General features: G+C 51.4%; 2 protein-coding genes across 3 annotated transcripts in view; one reads left to right on the forward strand and one right to left on the reverse strand.

Moving 5' to 3' along the window:
* ZDHHC4 (zinc finger DHHC-type palmitoyltransferase 4) lies at positions 1 to 16,816 on the forward strand. Of its 2 annotated transcripts, none has more exons than XM_054994669.1 (7): positions 1 to 101; positions 1,068 to 1,342; positions 2,431 to 2,504; positions 2,811 to 2,989; positions 13,627 to 13,752; positions 14,947 to 15,191; positions 16,230 to 16,816. In XM_054994669.1, exons 2-7 carry the CDS (start codon positions 1,220 to 1,222, stop codon positions 16,473 to 16,475), a joined length of 993 nt encoding a protein of 330 aa, XP_054850644.1. In that variant the 5' UTR covers positions 1 to 101; positions 1,068 to 1,219; the 3' UTR covers positions 16,476 to 16,816. The 2 variants fall into 2 exon arrangements, with proteins under 2 accessions (XP_054850644.1, XP_054850645.1); XM_054994670.1 differs by having other exon boundaries at positions 18 to 34.
* E4F1 (E4F transcription factor 1) overlaps positions 16,737 to 18,337 on the reverse strand; it is a 12,093-nt gene continuing 10,492 nt past the window's right edge. Inside the window, exon 14 of the mRNA XM_054994668.1 lies at positions 16,737 to 17,664. Coding sequence (XP_054850643.1) covers positions 17,329 to 17,664 — 336 coding nt within the window. The 3' untranslated portion in view covers positions 16,737 to 17,328. The remainder of the gene's footprint in view (positions 17,665 to 18,337) is intronic.

The raw sequence follows: 18,337 nt of genomic DNA on the forward strand, positions 1-18,337 counted from the left end.
CCCCACCCATCACGGTCCGCGGCTCGTTTCCGCGGTAACCGCTCGAGCGCGGCGCTTCCGGGTCGGGCAGGGCGCCCGCTACTCTATGACCGGCAATGCGAGTGTGTGTGTGTCGGGGGGGGGGGGTGCAGCTCCGGACGCGGAGCGCCCGTTGCTAAGCGACGCCGAAGGGGCCTTCGCGCCCCGCCCGGTTGCCTGTTGGCCAGCCCGAAACCAAAGAGAGGCGCAGGGCCGCGGGAGCGGGGAGGCGGATGGCGGGCCCGGGCCGCCTGGCAGCGCTCTTGCGAGGACTCTTGGGGCCAAGCGCGAAGGGCTCCGCGGCCGAAAGGGACGGCTCGGGCCGCCCCGCGGAGCCTGCCTGGCAGCGCGCCTCCGGAAGGGGGCTGGTGGCGCGGAGTTCCGCTGGCGCGCTCTGAAGGCGCTTGCGGCTCTTCCAGGCCCGGCCGTGCCCCTCCTGGGACTGGCGGCGGTTCCCCAGGGCCCTCCCGCCGCCGGCTCAGTGGGGCATCTCCAGTTGAAGGGAGAGCTGCCTCGAGCCCCCTTGCCCAAGGGGTTAGCCGGAGAAAGGCCTTTCCCAGCTCCGGCTGGCCACCTGGAAGCGCCTGCATGCCGAGCTGATGCTCGGGGGTGGGGTGGGGGGGCACTCTGCTAAGAAGGTTTCAAGAGGTGCTGAGGGGCTCTTTTGTTTGCAGTCGCTCTGGGAAGAGGGGCTAATGGGGTTTTGTTGGTTTTTTAATATGGTTCTGATTTGGAATAGTAAGCCACCTTGAACCACAAGGGGAAAGCAGAGTATAGGCGAGTAAATGAAGCAAGATGAAGAGCCAAGTGGGAGCCTGCTGGCTCAACCATGAATGTTCTCGTGGGGGGCTGGGGCAAGTGGAACTCTTACCTCACCATTGTTGTGAGGGGGAGGCCAGGAGCATGCCCAGTGGGCTACAGGAATTGGCATGAGCCCTTCTCAAGAACATGCAATGCTCTTGCTGATATTAAAGGCTATCTGAAGCATTTTAGCAGAACATTTATACAAGGGCTATGCAAGTATGCATTTTTCTGTTTATGTTTTATAGCTAAAAATGAGAAAATCATGCTTGCTAGGAAGGAGTGTTGATGGGGATTATCTGAGCATTTCCTTGGCATGTTGGCTCCACTCTGAGCAGCATTTGCAAAGAGGAGGGAGGAGAAAGAGCCCCCTGTCAGCATCGGGATTTTGCAGAGCACAATGGACTTCTTGATTCTCTTCTTGTTCTATGTGTTTCTGATCCTGCTGAGCATTCTCTTTGTCTGCATCTGTTCTGCATGGAAGCAAAGTGTGCCATCAAGAATTGTCAACTGGCTAGCCAAGGTAAGGAATTTTAATGCTGGTTGCAGATGACAGGCTCTTACGTGTATCCAGCCTCCTAAAATGGAAAGGGTGTGCCCACTCTAGCACCCCATTTCCAACACAGATCTGCTTCCATTCCAGTATTACTTGATTTATGCTTCTCCCAGGACATTTTCCCCAAAGGATTGCATGTAGCCAGCAAGTCCTGGGTGGGGGCAGAGGCCATCTCATACCTGCGTTTTTGTGGCTTGGGTACTGAACATGGGTGCCATTCAGTGCCAGTTTTCTCCAGTCAGAATGATTTCTACCTGTATGTGAGAACACAGTCAGTTCAAGCACACTCCCTTCTGGGCTCATGCTGCTGCCTCCCAGGCCCTAGCCAAGCCTCTACAGCAACACCACAGGAGTGTGGTTTTGACCTTAGCTGGTGGCACTGTAGGGTCAGGAGGCAGGGATCACTGGGGCCAAGGTGAGTCCTTGCAGGGCTGGAGTCCTGGCCTTGAAGTAGAATTCACAGTGCTTAATTAGACAGGCTAATTCTAGGATGGCCCAGCATAGTCTGGTCTTATCAGAACTTGGAAGCTAAGCAGTGTTGGCCATTTGGATGGGTGATTGCCCAGGAAGTCTGGTTCATGTCTCTTGCTTTGAAGACCCTACAGGGTTGCAATAGATCAGCTGTGAACTGACGGCACTTTCTACCACCAATTAGAGAGGCTACTGCACACAACTTTTTAGGTTTTCGTTTTGAAAGTTCCCAGATAAATTTTCTGTATGGGTACTCCCCTTTGACAAGATGCTTTTCATTCAATGTATCACTTTTTTAAAGTTTCTGCAAAAGCAATGCTATTGGACAAGGCAAATATCTCATGTCTTCTGAGTTGGACTAGCTGAGTTGCCTTGTGTTGAAGCTGTTTGGCTGACAGAATAGCTTTGCTGGAGAGACCCATCAGTCTTCATGTGGTTTGTAAAGTCTTTTGCAGTCCTTTAAATCTTGCCTGGTTAGAGGCGGGCCTCTTTTGTCTTCTTTCTGTAATTCTAGGGTTTTGAGATGGAGGATGCCTTTTTTATTTCTCTGAATGTTTGTGGCTTTTATATTTTTTTTGGTGCAGGTGCTTTCTTGTGTAATCCCAGCTACAGTTCATGGAGCTGCTCAGAGGGTGCTTCATCATCTCTTCCACACACGGTATTACTCTTTTGTGCATACCTTCTTTTGGGCTGTGTCGATTGTGAGGTCCTCAGTGTCTCTGTGTTACTCTTGCTCTTGAGTCTCTGTTGGCCCTGTTGAGCAGACGTGCTCTAGGAGTTCCATTCTTGGATCTTAATTCATGGGCGTGTGGCAGCCTGAGTCTGATTGGGACTGGGGGGGGGCAGGGAGAGGAGCTTAGGCCTCCCCCCTGCTGTTCTTATGACCTGAAATGGCCCCAGAGAACTGCTGTTTGACCTGTTGGAAAAACATCTTGTGACAGACACTGCCTTCCTCTTGTGACAGGCACTGCATGTTTGTAACTCTGCACTTGGCATTGGAAGTGTTGGTTTATGGCGAATACACCTGGGAAGTGTTTGGCTATTGCCGGGAGCTAGAGTTCAGTCTTCCCCTCCTCCTGCTTCCTTACCTGCTGCTGACTGTGAATATGGGTTTCTTCATTCTGTGCGCGAAGACTGATCCTGGTAAGACCACCTCTATCTAGAATGGCAGGTGTTGGCCAGTGTGGAACTGTCCCCTATAGAGGCAACAGTGATATATCAGATGAGGCAGTCGGCCTGTACCCAGACTGTACCACTTCTGACCTGCAAAGGCATATGTCTCCATGCCTGCCAATTCCCATCACATAGAAAAATGGATTTTGAGCAAGCGACATGCTTTGGCATACTGTTATCTGTGTGTAGAAATTAAAGAGGGGCCATTCCATCATGGGAGCTCCCACCTGCAGACTGCAGTGGTACAGTCTAGACATGAACTCCTCATCCACTGCCTGTGAAACCTAGGCCAACATTTCAAACACCAAATTGGTGACACAGTAGCAATAAGATTCTGCTGAGTGGCAGTTTGCCTTTGGACTCATTTTGCCACCCCAAGTGGTCGTGTAGCTATCTGGAGGATAGGTCAGATTTGCCATTGAAACAGGTGCTGTGGCTTCCAATATGAGGGAGGTCAAGGCATCCCATTCCCACCAGTGCCTGTGGGCGGGGCTTTGGGGCAGCCGTGATGGATCCGTAGTGTGCACAATCAGCAGGAGGGCACGGGCTGTGCTGGCTGCCCCTTGCTTGCTGCTGCTGCTGCTGCTGGTTATGTGCGGCACTGCTCAGTGGGGGATCACAGGCAGGCGTCACGTGGCCTTGAAGGGGAAAGGGGGATTTCCCCCCTAGAACTTGTCCGGGGCAGCAGCACCCGTTTGGTGTGTGAAGTCAGGGGGCAGGAAGGCATCATGGCAACGGAGGGGCGAAAGCTGATTTGGCCCCAAACTGTGATGTATTTGGAACTTTTTTTGTGGATAAAATCTCTACGCTCTGCCTGGATCCGGCAGTCAAAATTAGAATCAGTTCAGGCTCTCTCATTTCTGTTGAGTTCTTTTTTGAACTCTTTCGGCTCACTTACCCTTCAAAAGATGGATCGGGTCCTGCGCGCTGTGAGGCCTGTCACTTGCCCATTAGACCCCTGCCCATCCTGGTTGGGAAAATCTTGCCAGGATGTGGTGACAAGTCCCTTGGGGAAGACTATTAATCTGTCTCTCTTGCTGGGCTGGTTCCCTAGTTCATTCAAGGAGGTGATAGTAAGACTATTTTTGAAAAAGCCTCATTGGATAAGAATGAGCTAGCAAATTACCACCCAGGCTCAATTTTACCATTTCTGGGCAAGGTAATTGAGTGGGCGGTGGCAGAACAGCTCCAGGTGCTCTTGATGGAAACACGTGTGTTGGACCTGTTCCGGTCCAGCTTCAGGCCTGGACCTGGCACTGAAACTGGTTGACAGTCTCCGACTCCACTTGGATGTTGTGTGTGTATGTTACGTGCCATCAAATCGCTGGCGACCCTATGAATGAAAGACCTCCCAAACATCCTATCATTAACAGACTTGCTCAGATCTTGCAAACTGGAGGACGTGGCTTCTTTTATTGAGTCAAGCCATCTCGTTTTAGGTCTTCCTGTTTTCCTATTGCCTTCTACTTTTCCTAGCCTTACTGACTTTTCCAGAGAATCTTGTCTTCTCATGTGACCAAAGTACGATAGCCTCAGTTTTGTCATTTTAGCTTCTAGGGAGAATTCAGGCTTGATTTGATCTAGTACCCACTTACTGGTCTTTTTGGCCAGGAAGTCATCTGCATATTGATGACATCCAAGTCCGAAACTTTGCACCAACTGGGCAAGGGGGCGCATATAGATGTTAAACAATAAAGGGGAGAGTATTGTTCCCTGTGGGACGCTGCACACCAAAGGGTGGTGGGATGACAGTTTCTCTCCAAGCACCATCCTCTGTTCCCGACCACGGAGAAAAGAGACAAGCCACTGCAAGGCAGTCCCTCGTATCCCCACATCGGCAAGGCGGTGAGTCAAAAGATCATAATCGAGTGTATCGAATGCTGCCGACAGATCCAATAATATCAGCAGTGCCGAGCCGCCTCGAACCAGGTGTCTACGAAGATCGTCTGTGAGGGCGACCAGCAATGTCTCCGTCACATGTCCCGGACGGAACCCGGACTGGAAGGGGTCTAGGGCCAAGACATCCTTCAGGAAGCCCTGCAGCTGTTCCACCACCGCCTGCTCAGTCACCTTTCCCAGGAACGGGAGATTTGAAACTGGGTAGTAATTGACCAGGTCAGTGAGGTCCAGCGATGGTTTCTTTAAAAGAGGCCTCACCACAGCTTCCTTTAATGGCCCAGGAAAACCCCCGGAGCCTAAGGATAGGTTAACAATGGCCTCCAGCGAGGACCACAGCCCCTGAGCAGTGGCCTTGACCAGCCATTATGGGCATGGGTCCAAGCAGGGCCGGCGCCAGAGGTTTCAGCGCCTGCGGCGGCGGGCACGCACGTGCCCCACGGGAGGCGTGATGACGTCATCGCAGACGTCATCACGCACCACAGGGGGGCTGGGCTGCGCGCGGACCGCCGAGCGCAGAAGCTGCGGGCTGCTGCTGGAGCAGCGCGTGGAGGCTGATCCGTGCGCTGCCCCAGCAGCAGCTCACAGCTTCTGCGTTCGGCTGGGGCGGAGGAGCGCGCAGCTGAGCTGGCGTGGCTGGCTGCAGCAGTAGCTGTAGCCAGCCAGGCAGCCCCGTGCCGCCGCCGCCACATGCCCCAGCCGAGTGCAGAAGCTGCGGGCTGCTGCTGTAGCGGCGCGCGGAGGCTGCTCCGTGCGCCGCCCCAGCAGCAGCTCACGGCTTCTGCGCCCGGCTGGGGCGGAGGAGCGCGCAGCTGAGCTGGCGTGGCTGGCTACAGCTGCTGCTGCAGCCAGCCAGCCAGCTCCGTGCTGCCGCCGCCGCGCACCCTAGCTGGGCGCAGAAGCCGCGAGCCGCTGCTCGAGCGGCGCACAGAGGCTGCACCCGGCTGAGGTGTGTGGCGGCGGCGGCGGCAGCAGCAAGGGGCTGGCTGGCTGGCTGCCGCAGTAGCTACAGGCGGCCCTGTCATGCCAGCTTTGCTGCGCGCTCCTCTGCCCCCAACACCCCCTCCAGCGCCCCTCCAGTGCCCGCGCGCCCGAGGCCACCGCCTACCTGGCCTCCATGGGCGCGCCGGCCCTGGGTCCAAGGGACATGTGGTGGGCCTAACTGATCGCAGGGTCCTGTCAATCTCCTCCCCAAAGAGAGGGCTGAAATGATCAAATATGGGCTGGAAGACGGCCAAGGGGTCTCTAGCTCATTTACTGAATCAACTATGGCTGGCAAGTCGCAGCGGAGAGACAAGATTTTATCAGTAAAAAAGCTCCCAAAAGCTTCACAGCTAATATCCAAATTCAAAATTTGACAGCCTCCCTCTGGCAAGGAGACCAATGACTGAACAATTTTGCCGGGTGTGAGCTAGCTGACGTGATGGAGCCTGCATAAAACTCTTTCTTCACAGCCTTCACCGCTACCTCGTAGGCTTTCATAAACATCCTATATGATGATCTTGCCTCTTCGTCCTGAGATCATTGCCGCACTCGCTCAAGCTGTCTTAGCTCCCGCTTCTGTCGGAGCTCCTCTGTATACCAGGGAGCCCATCTTGCTGGGGGGCAAAGAGGGTGATGGGGCGATTTCATCGATGGCTTCAGAGAGCCGGCACTGCCAGTTCTCCTCCAGCTCATCTAACAAACCACTGTGGAGCATTGGATCCCGCAAAGCATTCTGGAACCCAGTCGGGTCCATAAGTCTCTGCGGGCGAGCATAAATCAGCTCACTGCCCTTGCGAGAGGTGGTGGTGGTATCCCCAGCCGAGCCTTCAGGACCGTGTGGTCTGACCATGGCACTGGTTCTACCACTTCCAGATCCACATTCAACCCCATCCCAAAGATCAAATCTAGCGTGTGGCCTGCTTGATGTATAGGAGTCGATACAAATTGGGAGAGTCCCAGTGCTGCCATGGAAGACCCCAGGTCCGCAGCCTGCACAGAGGAGGCATCATCGACATGGATGTTGAAGTCCCCCAGCACCATCAGTCTGGAGTACTCCAAGGCCCACCCCGCTACCACCTCCAGCAGGCACAACAGGGTATCTGCTGGTGCGCTAGGCGGTTGGTACACCAGACAGACAGCCAAACTCTCCTCGGCATCCCACACCAGGCCTACACATTCAATGCCAGAGATCTCGGGTGGGGAGCGGCCTGAAAGACTCTCGGGCAAGGATTGCCACCCCTCCAACCTCCTATTCGGGACTGGTGGAGGACTGAATATCCTGGTGCGTGTGTGCGTGTGTGCGTGCGCACCCTTCTCAACTGAGACCAGCTCCCACCGTCATACCTCCAACGCCCCCAGAGGACTGGGATCCCTGACCCCATGCCGGCCCTCCTCCCTATGTCTGCCATCATCTAACTTACTCTCCATTCCCCACAACAGCACAGGCGAGCACAACATTAATTCAATTAACAGCAGTGAACAGAATCAGTACTGGTTCCATGTAGCCCAGTAGAGCCGAGCCATATAAACATCCCAGCTGTATAAACACCCCAGCCAAATACAATTTACGCTAGGGTCAATGTACTGAGGCACTTCAAGATGTTCTTTAAGTACCTCAGGCATAGAGAAAGGCAGGGCTGAGAGGCTGGCTTCTCTCACACAGGCAAGGCAGGTGTTTGCTCTTCTCCCTCCCTCCTTCTCTGGCAGCACAGGCTCCTGGAGGCAACGTTGTTAAAAGTACCTCAGGCTCAGAGAAGGGCGGGGCTGAGAGGCTGGCTTCTCTCTCACAGGCAAGGCAAGTGTTTGCTCTTCTCCCTCCTTCTCTGGCAGCTTCCAGGGGTTGTTTGACCCCCTCATGTGGCATAGGCCAGGAGGGGAATGGACTTGCTGGACCATAGACAGAGTCGCTTGTTTGAGCAGAGTCTAGTCTGCCAAGAAAATGTTGCGATGCGACGTCCCCTCATGGGTCAGTAATAACTCGGTGCTTTCACAGGGGACTACCTTTACCTAGGCCTGGGGGAAGATCTGGATGAGAAACGAGAGACGGAGGAGTTGCTGAGAGCAAACTCTCGAGATCCAGTACAAGAACTTCAGGCCAAGCTGGGGGAGATGAAGGGTAGTATGTATAACTTCATGCAAAATGTCCAGGACTTCCTTTGGGTCGCCCTCCAACTTGTCCTGGGAGGGGGCAGAGGCAACAGACCCGGACAAGGAGCCCCCGTGCCGTCAGATGGACAAGGAGCACAGGTGCCAATGCAGCCACTGGTTCTACCCACACCTTCAGGAGGAGGGCTGCCTGGAGGAGTCCTGTTACTGCTACCGGGAGGAGTACCAGGACCCCAACAGCTGTTGGAAGTTCGCTTTGAAGGGGACCCTAAAGAGTTGGGGTACTTCCTAGTGCAAGTGGCAGAGTTCCCGATAGAATGGGGCCACACCTTCCCTGATGAGGCCAGCTGGGTGAATTGTATGGGAGCAGCAGCAAAATGGTATGTTACGCTCTACACAGCCAGGGCGCCAGAGCTATGGAGTGTGAGAGCCTTCCTGTGCGCCCTCAAGGTGCAGTATGAAGACCCTCTTGGGGAAGAGAGGGCAGGGACCAAGCGAAAGCACACGCGACAAGGGGGCCAGTCTGTGCGAGAGTTTGCAGTGTCATTCCAAGCGTATGATGCCAAGGTGCGAGATTGGAACGAGTCAGTGAAAGTGGAGTTCTTCAGAGCCGGCTTGAACCTGGACTTGGTGGCCAAGGCCATGATCCAAGATAAGAGCCAGTTTGGTGTAGTGGTTAAGAGCATGGGACTCGAATCTGGAGAACCAGGTTTGATTCCTCACTCCTCCACTTGAAGCCAGCTGGGTGACCTTGGGTCAGTCACAGCTTCTAGGAGCTCTCTCAGCCCCACCCACCTCACAGGGTGTTTTGTTGTGGGGAAAATAATGACATGCTTTGTAAACCGCTCTGAGTGGATGTTAAGTCATCCTGAAGGGTGGTATATAAATCAAAGTTGTTGTTTTTATATGACCCTCGTACCCTGCTTGGGTGGATCCAGCTGGTGTGTGAGATTGAAAATAGAGAACAAGTGGTGAAACTGCTTCGTCTCCAGCATCAGGTGGGCCAATGGCAATGGATGGTGGAGAGAAGAGCCGCGTCCAACGGAGTTGCCAGCCCTGACCAAAAAGGAGATGAAACAAGGACTGTGCCTGAGATGTAGGGCTGCTGGCCATTTTGCAGTGAAGTGCACTGTAGAAGGCCCCTCAGGAGAGGGGAAAAGGGGTCTAAGAGGGTCTCGTCCAGACACTCCAAACAGGGAGGAGTGATGAAAAGACCCAACAAGGAAGCTGCAGCGGCTGGAGTGTACAGAGGGACCGATGGCTCCAGGAACAGCACCCCAACTAGCAGCGAAGGTGAAGAGGCACCGATGGTGGGAAACAACGGAGACCTGCTGTGAAAGGCGCTGGCTGGCAGATCCCCACGGAGCCAGTGCCACAAATGGTGAGGCCAAGGGGAGCTTTATTTTTCATTCCTATCATCTTAGTGAACCCAAAGAGGGGAACTCATATAAGAATCTGGGCCTTGGTTGACTTTGGGTGTAGTTGGGATCTAATAGTCCCTGCTTTAGTATTGGGGTTGGGACTCGACCTGGTGAAGCTACCCAAGTCTATCAGGTTTGAGCTGATGGATGGAACCCTCATGAAGGGGACCCCTCCCACTTATAAGACTGAGCCAACACCGGTGAGGATGGGGAGTCATTGGGAAGAGAGAGCCTTTGTAGTAAGCCCCACCACGAAGTTCCCTGCTGTGCTGGGCATCCGATGACTCTGTGATCATGACCCATACATTTGGTGGGAAATGGGCCAATTGTGTTTCCCAGCTGAGGATTGTCAGAATCATGTGTGGGACCCAAAGTGGGGGGACAACCTCCCTTCGATGCCTGAGACTGTATGCCTTACAAAGGAAGAAATTAAAGAAATCCCCTCCAAGGACTACTATTTGAGTTGGGTGTTCAAGGAAGAGGAGGCTAATGAGCTTCCCCCTTACCGGATTACTGATTGCGCTATAGAATTGATCCCTGAGCAAGCTCTTCCCAAGGGGAAGTTGTGCTCCATGAGCCTGGAGGAGCAAGAGGAGCTGTGCAAGTTCATCGACAAGAAACGAGTGAGGGGTTTCACTCGGACCATGAGCTCCTATGCTGCACCCGTGTTGTTTTGGAAAAAGAAGGGCAGGGGCTTATGGTTATGTACAGATTGTAGAGGAATTAATGCAGTGTCCATGTCGATTGCCTACCCTTTTCCCTTCATCAGAGACTTGCTTGGGGTGGTGGCTAAGTTGGGTTTAAGAGATGCTTACTCCAGAGTACACATAAAGAAGGGGGACAAATGGAAAATGGCCTTTAATACCCCCCTGGGTCAGTTTGAGTATCTGGTTATGTCATTTGGGCTTCAAGGAGCTCTGGGAGTCTTCATGCACCTGATTAATGAAGTGTTACATAAGTATCTTTATAGGGGAGTAGTTGTTTATATTGACGATGTTTTGATTTATTCTGACAACTACGAGGAGCATGTGAAGATGGTGAGGGAAGTACTTGAGTACTCTCTATGACAATAAACTGTTTGCCAAATTGTCCAAATGTGAGTTTCACCAGGAGGAATTGGATTTCCTGGGCTACCAGGTCTCCCAAAGAGGGTTGGGGATGGACCCTGCCAAGGTCTGAGATGTGTTGGGGTGGGAAGCTCCAAGAACCAGACGGCAGCTACAGTAATTCCTGGGCTTTGCACATTTTTACTGACAGCAATAGTTCATTAAGAATTTTGCCCAGACTGCACTGCCGTTGATTGATTTGCTGAAAACCAAGGGGAAGGCCTTAGACGGAACAAAGCCGAGAGCCGAACTGACCTCGTCTGACGAGTGCCAACAGGCTTTTGATAAATTAAAGGCTCTATTTACCTCTGAACCCATCTTGTGACACCCAGACGAAAACAAAAAGTTCATTGTGCAGGTGGATGCCAGCTATATAGCCATGGAAGAGTTGATTTGCAGGAGGGGAGGACGGAGTCTGTCACCTATCTTCCCCTTAGCAAAGAGAAAACTGTAATCCTGGTGATAGTTGATCTGTTTTCCAAAAAACTCACTTTGTACCGTGCTCTTAAGTTGCCTACTGCAAAAAAGTTTGCCACCCTTTTTACGCAGAATGTGGTACACTTACATTCTTTTCCTGAGAAGGTTATTTGAGATTGTGGGAGCCAATTCATCGCCAAATTTTGGCGGCAGCTTATGAAAGTAACCGGAATTGAACAAGGACTTAATTCAGCCCATCATCCCGAGACTGATGGGCAAATGGAACATGCGATTTTGGAGCAGTTTCTGAGATGTTACATCAGTCGCCAACAAGATGATTGGGTCAACTTCCTGCCATATGCTGAATATTGTTATAATAATAGCAGTTCCATTGGAGCATCTCCATTCCAAGTGACACAAGGGTTTGAAGGCAAACCAATGCCCCTATTGGGTGATAACACCCAGGTAGAATGGGAGGACTTAACGGAATGGTGGAAGAAAATAACAACTCAATGGGACTTAGTGAAACAGACTGGAGAAGGCTAAGATGGATTATAAGAGCAACCAAGTAAAAAACTGGGCTGGAAATACTTAGGTCCTTTCAAAATAATTTGTTTGATTAATGATGTCACGATTGAACTTGACCTGCCTAAGAACCTGAAACACGTACCTCCTGTTTTCCATTTTATCCTACTCAAAAAAGATCCTAGGCCAGACAAGTGGCATCCAGAGCCAGTGGCTCTGCCTCCTATCATGATGGGGGGTCAGCCGCACCATGAAGTTGAGCAAATACTGGACTTTAGTGGAAAAGGAGTGTGTGGTTTTATTTGATTCAATGGAAGCATTTTGCCAAAAGCCAGGCTGAATGGGTAAAGCCTTTAATCTTACTATATTCTTGAGTAAGCGTATTTCAGACAACTCACTTTATACCCTGCTGCACCACCAGAGGGCGCTGCCATGGAGGGAAGCCTAGGCAAGACAACATGCCCCTCCAGAAAACGTGGCATGGTGGGAAGCCCAGGCCGGGAAAAGGTGGCAATGCCCGCCTTCACCCGGCTGGTATTAGGAGTGAGGCAGGTGGCAATGCCCTCCCCTGCCTTAACCCAGCTGGTATTGGGAGTGGATTAGGTGGCAATGCCCATCCCCTGCCTTAACACAGCTGGTATTAGTGGTGGAGCAGCTGGCAATGCCCACCCCCCACCATCACCCATTTGGGATCAGGAGCAGAACAGGTGGCAATAGCCACCTCCACCTTAACCCAGCTGATATTAGGAGTAGAGCAGGTGGCAATGCCCACCTCCACCTTAACCCAGCTGATATTAGGAGCAGAGCAGGCGGCAATGCCCACCCTGTCTTCACCCTGCCGGAGTCAGGAGCCAAGCATGCAGCAATACCTGGCTCCCCCCCTTCAACCTGCTGGAATCAGGAGCAGAGCAGGAGGCAGTGCCCGCACCCCCTTTATCCAGCTGGGATCAGGACCAGAGCAGGTAGTAAAGTCTGCCGCCCACTTTCACCTGTCAGGATCAGGTGCGGAGCAGGAGGCAATGCCTGTTCCTCCTTTCAGCCAGCGGGGAGCAGGTGGCAATGCCCACCCCCCTTCACCCAGTTGGGATCAGGCTCGGAGCAGCCGGCAATGCCTGCCCCCCTTCACCCAGCCATAGCCAGGCACAGAACAGGAGGCAATGCCCCTTTTACCCAGCATGTATCAGGCATGAAGCAGGTAGCTAAGCCCACCACCCCTTCACACGGCCCAGATCAGGCAGATCAGGCATGGAGTAGATGACAATGCCGACCCCCTCCTTCTCCAGCTGGAATCGGTTACAGAGGAGGAGCGAATGCCTGCCTGCCTGCCCTCCCCTTTCTAGAGCTCGTTCTATTTTTTCCCTACAACGGGCTTTGTTGCTAGTAGAAAATACATGGACAAACGAGGGGGTGGGATTTAAGTTTGGGGGGGCAGGATGTCTCCTGTCATACTCTGCAAGGCTTGCTTGATTTTGTGTGACTCTAATGTTAGAAGCTGTTCGCTACTTGGTATGGGAGAGCCTGCGGTTCTCTCTTGCAGCCTGCTGTTACTCCTTTCGCCTGGGAAGTTTCTGGCCTTGGGAGTTTCTGGGTTCTGCTGTTCATCTTTAATACTTCTTCTCTGAAGGGGGGTGAGTCTGGGGCTAGGCTTAGAATCCTCTATACGCTTTGTGCTTGTACAGAAAGGCCATGCCTGAGAAGGAATGTAATAGTGTATGAACTAGCAGCTTATCAATAAAATGCTTTAATTCATGCAGTACCTGGACTCATATAGTGAAGTGTTCGAGAGTTACTTGGCAGCAGCTTATATGCTCCAGCTGACTGGCAGGCTCCGCCAGCCAGCTGGAGCAAAGGGGGGTGGGGGGCTGGGCCGGGACAAAACTTCCCCTAGCTTTTTCACTTAGTGTGCTCCAAATCTTTACAGAGCATACCGAAGCAGTTTAAATACCCGAAGCAGGAAACCTCTGCACAACCCTAATTTTACTGTATTATTTCTTTTTTAATATTTCCTATTTTAACATTGAACTACTGAATTTAATGTTTGTATTTATATTATTTTAATAACGTATGCTATAAATTGCCTCAAGAACTAAATATGGTAACAGTATATAAATTATAAATAAATCAGAGCTGCATTAGTCCATTTCCTGTGTAGGTACCATAACCAAATCCAACCAGGCTCTCTTCCTCCATACTTATGCTTATGATGGGGTGATGTTTGAGAGAGGCATCGAGTGTACCACTTGCAGCGCCAGGAAACCAGCTAGGTCCAAGCACTGTGGTAAGTGACTGCAAGAGTCCTGGCTGGGGAACATAAAACACCTATATTACACCAGCTGCATTGGTTACCAGTTGAGTACCGGGTCCAGTTCAAGGTTTTGCTGTTGACCTATAAAGCCCTATATGTGGACTGGGCCCATCATATCTGTGGGACCGCCCCTCCCTATATGTATCCGAGGACACCTTGTTCTACAAATAAACAACTTTTGGTGGTCGCCTGGCGTCGACCAGAGCCAAGGTCTTTTTGGTCCTGGCACCGGCTTGGTAGAACTCTCTGTCTGATGAAACCAGGGCCCGGCAGGTTTCCACTGGGCCTGTAAGAGATGTTCTGCCAGGCGTATGGCGGAAGCTAGGCTGGGCCCCCGTTGGTCATACTGAAAAGATCTGTCCACCACCCTATATACTTATGAGCCATGCCTGAAATGAAGTATTTTACTGTTGCCATCTTGAGAAGTTTTATTGCATTAAAATTGTTTTAATTTTACTGTAGTGTTTTATCTGTTTTAAATTGTATTTTATGTAAACTGTTGAACTCCGCCTGAGCCCACCTGGCCGGGAGGGCGGACTAAAAATCTAATCAAATAAGTAAGTTCTTGAAGCAGCTAGCCGTTGCTGCCACTCCATCCTCTGCTTGCTCCCACCTCTGTAAGTCCCTCCTGAGCAAGCTCTTGTTGTCAAATGATTTCTTCCTCCTGCTTCTTTGAGGCATGTTTGTCTGCCACCAGACTCCTGCTCCCGAACGATCCACTGCAAGCCCAACAGCTCCTGTTACTTGTGTGTCTGGAACAGGGGTTGACTCTGCTTGTATTGAAATGATAAAAGCACCCCTGGCGCAACTTCTAAGCCCCTTGTTTTCACAATGTAGACAAAGCCTATTAATATACGTAGCCTGCAGAGCTTTAATTTTCAAACCACGGTTAACACACTATGCCTTGAGTTTAACTGAGAAAAACAGGCTATAAATGAGCTAAATAAATATAGGGGAGAACTTTCCAAAGAGATTTACAACAGGACATGTGCAGGGAATGTATAATAAAGTATCTCAGCATTCCTCCCCACCCCCCAAAGCGTTGGGTAAAAGACGTTAAGCGGATGATTGCTGTGTGCTGGTGACTGTGGGATGCTAAGCCACATAACATGCATTTTGGTAGAGACATCCAAGCGTTTTGACACAATCTTATTTTGGTTTTATCAGGGGTGTGCCACAGTTGTGTGCATCGTTTTGATCATCACTGTGTTTGGGTCAACAACTGCATTGGTGCTTTCAACATGAGATACTTTCTCGTCTACCTTTTCACCTTGACAGCCATGGCAACTGCCATGGCAGTCATAACTGCCACCTTCCTCATCCAGTTGGTCATTCTGTCAAACTTGATGCTGGGACATTATATAGATGACCAAGGCCAAGAGCACCCGGTTGATGCTGTCTTTGTTATTCAGGTAAACGTTGACAAAAGTTTTCCTGACACTCCATAGCAGCAAACCAACCATTAAAACAGCATGAGTGTCTGATCATACCTCAGTAGAGCCACAAAGTAGTTCTGTTTGTAGAGAATGCCAGGCTAACTGAAATTTAATCAACCACTTAACCTTGTCTGGAGCATGTCCAGAGGAGGGCAACGAAGATGGTGAAAGGCCTGGAGACCAAGTCCTCTGAGGAAAGGTTGAAGGAGCTCGGAATGTTTAGCCTGGAAACGACTGAGAGGTGCTATGATAACCATCTGCAAGTACTTGAAGGGCTGCAATATAGAGGATGGTGCGGAGTGTCTTCTATTGCCCCAGAAGCTCAGACCAGAACCAACGGGGTGAAATTAAAATAGTTTTCGCCTAAACATTAGGAAGAATTTCCTGATGGAGAGGTCCCTCAGTGAAACAAGTTTCCTTGGGAGGTGGTGGGCTCTCCGTTGGAAGTTTTTAAGCAGACTAGATGGCCATCTGACAGCAATGCTGATTCTGCAAACCTAGGCAGATTATAAGAGGGAGGGCAGGAAGGGTTACATCAGTGTTTAGTTCTCATGGGCCTTTCTTACACGCCCAGGGTAAGGCCGATCACCACCTTGGGGTCAGGTAGCAATAGGCCAGTTTGACTAGGGATCCTGACCATGTTTTGCCATCTTCTGAGCACAAAGCAGGGGTCACTGTGTGTGTGTGTGTGGGGGGGGAGTTGTCAAGTTCCTGCATTGTGCAGGGGGTTGGACTAGATGACCCTGGAGATCCCTTCCAACCCTATGATTCTAAGTCAATGTTTTATAGTTAAAAAGACCCATAGCAAAGCGTTTGACTAGTTTTTACAAAACTTTTACTTCTGGCTACCTGCCTTTAAGAGCAAGCACAATTAGCAAGCCAGAGAGAATGGTTGGTCTCTTAAGATGACTGAGGAATTACATGTAGCAGGTGCTATCTATTCGCTGTGCCGGGGACAGGCTGACTTGGAGTGAGGGTATCTTGTTTCAGATGGATTCCTTTTTTCCTCTGCAGAACCTCTTCTTGACCTTTCCCAGGATTGTATTCCTGCTTGGCTTTGTCATCATCCTCTCAGTAATCCTTGGATGTTATTTTTGCTTTGGTCTGTACCTGGTCCTGATCAACCAGACAAGCTACGAGTGGTTCAAGTCGGCAAGATTCGAGTGTGGGGTTTACAGAAACATTTACTCAAAAGGTGTCTGGGGCAACATCACAGAAATTGCGAAACCTCTCATGAGCCCCGGACAAAAGGGACGGTGACTGGCCGGAAGCACCAGCAGACGGCGCTCACCTGCCTGCAAAGGGTCCTCGGCCAACCAGACAGAAAATAACTCAGGCGATTTTAAATCCTCCTTGCCCCCCCCCCCCAAGCTTCCTACCCCTGTAAGAAGGTGGTGTTGACTGGACGATGCTTTTGTAGAGCAGCTCCTGTCCCCGGGGGGGGGGGGGGCGCTGTTAGTTTCTTTTATGAAAGTTTTACAAGACCAGTATGTAGCACACCTGCCACTCATGTTAGAAATATGTATTTTAAAAAGAATTTTATTTACAGGCTAAACTGTACAATCTGCAATTAAAAACTATGTGGTTATAAAAGAAATATACAGTGTGACTTTGACATAGTACTTGGAAGGTATTCGGAATAACCTGTGGCATTTTGCGGTGAAGCCTTTCAAACCATCCTAGGAGGTTCGTGTCCATCATGAGTCACTTGCATTCTATGTCTGAAGCTGCTTGAAGTCAGAATGGCCAACGCCCCTGCCCAGTTGCCGCTGAGCAGAGCAGGTTTCCGTTTCTTCTCCGTTTGCCTCTAGCCGAGTTGATAAAGTGCTTTGCTGTAGCCCTAACGCAGCAGCTAGCAACAAGTGCTATAAAGAGTGGCCTGGGAACAGAGCTCAACTGTCCCAATATCCCCCTCCCCAGGGGGACAGTGAGGAAATTGGCACCTCCTGTGACGTCTTGCTGCTTGTACGCAAGGTTGCAGGAGTTCCTGTGCTGCTTCCCTGCTCCACATACCTGTTGAAATAGTATGTGGAAACTGCCCCCAGAGCCCGAGTTCAGGCATGCCTGGCGCAAAGCACTGCCATGTGCACTGCAGGACGACCCCCTAAGAGCCCTAGACTATCACAGTCTGAACCTCCAGCTCCCCCTCTTGGGAGGCAATCACAAAGTCACCCGTGTGCTCCACAATCTCGATGTTTTCAGCCATGGTGGCTGCTTCTGCCTCTGTGCTGCCCTCTGTTGTCAGCACAGCTCCCTCGCCAATGGCTGACGCCAAGGTCATGGCCACTTGCTCCGTGAGACTCTCGGGGGTGGCAATGGCAATCGTGTCTGTGCTGTCCGGCGTCAGGCTGGAGCTTTCCGCCACTGTGACGTTCTGGACAATTATCTGATGACCAGAACTGGCTTGGTTCACTATCTGCTGCACCACTTTCATGATGTGACTGTCCACCTGGAGGGGGGGAGAGAGGCAAAATCCTGCCCAAGGACTGCCGGAAGCAATTCAGCGCCTGTCAAGCGTGGCAGACCGGAGGCCTGAAGCAGCCCAAAGACCAATGGAGACCTCATGGCAGCAGGCCCGCTGTGTCAAACAGGAAGGGGCACCCCCTGCTCTGTGCAAACTCGTCTCCTCTCAAAACCAGCAACATGCGGAAACTGAAGGGGGGGGGGCGCTCCTGCTGGCTAAGCATCATAATACTCTTCAGCACCGTTTAAAATCAGGCTTCATTATTATTAAAGTGTTGAATTAGAAGGCATTACCAACTTGACATGTGTTGAAGCCTCTTGTCAGAACATTGGCTGAATCTGTCCATGACTGCCACTTCCCTAATGTCCCTCTTGCATTTTACACATTGGGCCCCAGTATGTCTCCCTAGCAAAATGACGGCAGGGGGAGAGAAGCCTTTGTGCTCCACTGGCAGTCTTGATGGGCAGAGACAGAGCCGACAGAGGCTTGAAGCAGTCAAGCTAGAGGAAGCACTCCTCCTCGCCTCATTACCCCAAACAAAAAGAAATTCACCTCTGAACAGAGCTCATGAGGAACGCAGTAAGAACTGGAAAGGGGAAAGACTTCCCCTTTTATGGGAAGGGCAAAGACTTCCCTCATCAAGCAAGGGAAGCAGTAA

Source organism: Eublepharis macularius, chromosome 12, assembly GCF_028583425.1.
Source record: "Eublepharis macularius isolate TG4126 chromosome 12, MPM_Emac_v1.0, whole genome shotgun sequence".
NCBI classification, from domain to species: Eukaryota; Metazoa; Chordata; class Lepidosauria; order Squamata; family Eublepharidae; genus Eublepharis; species Eublepharis macularius.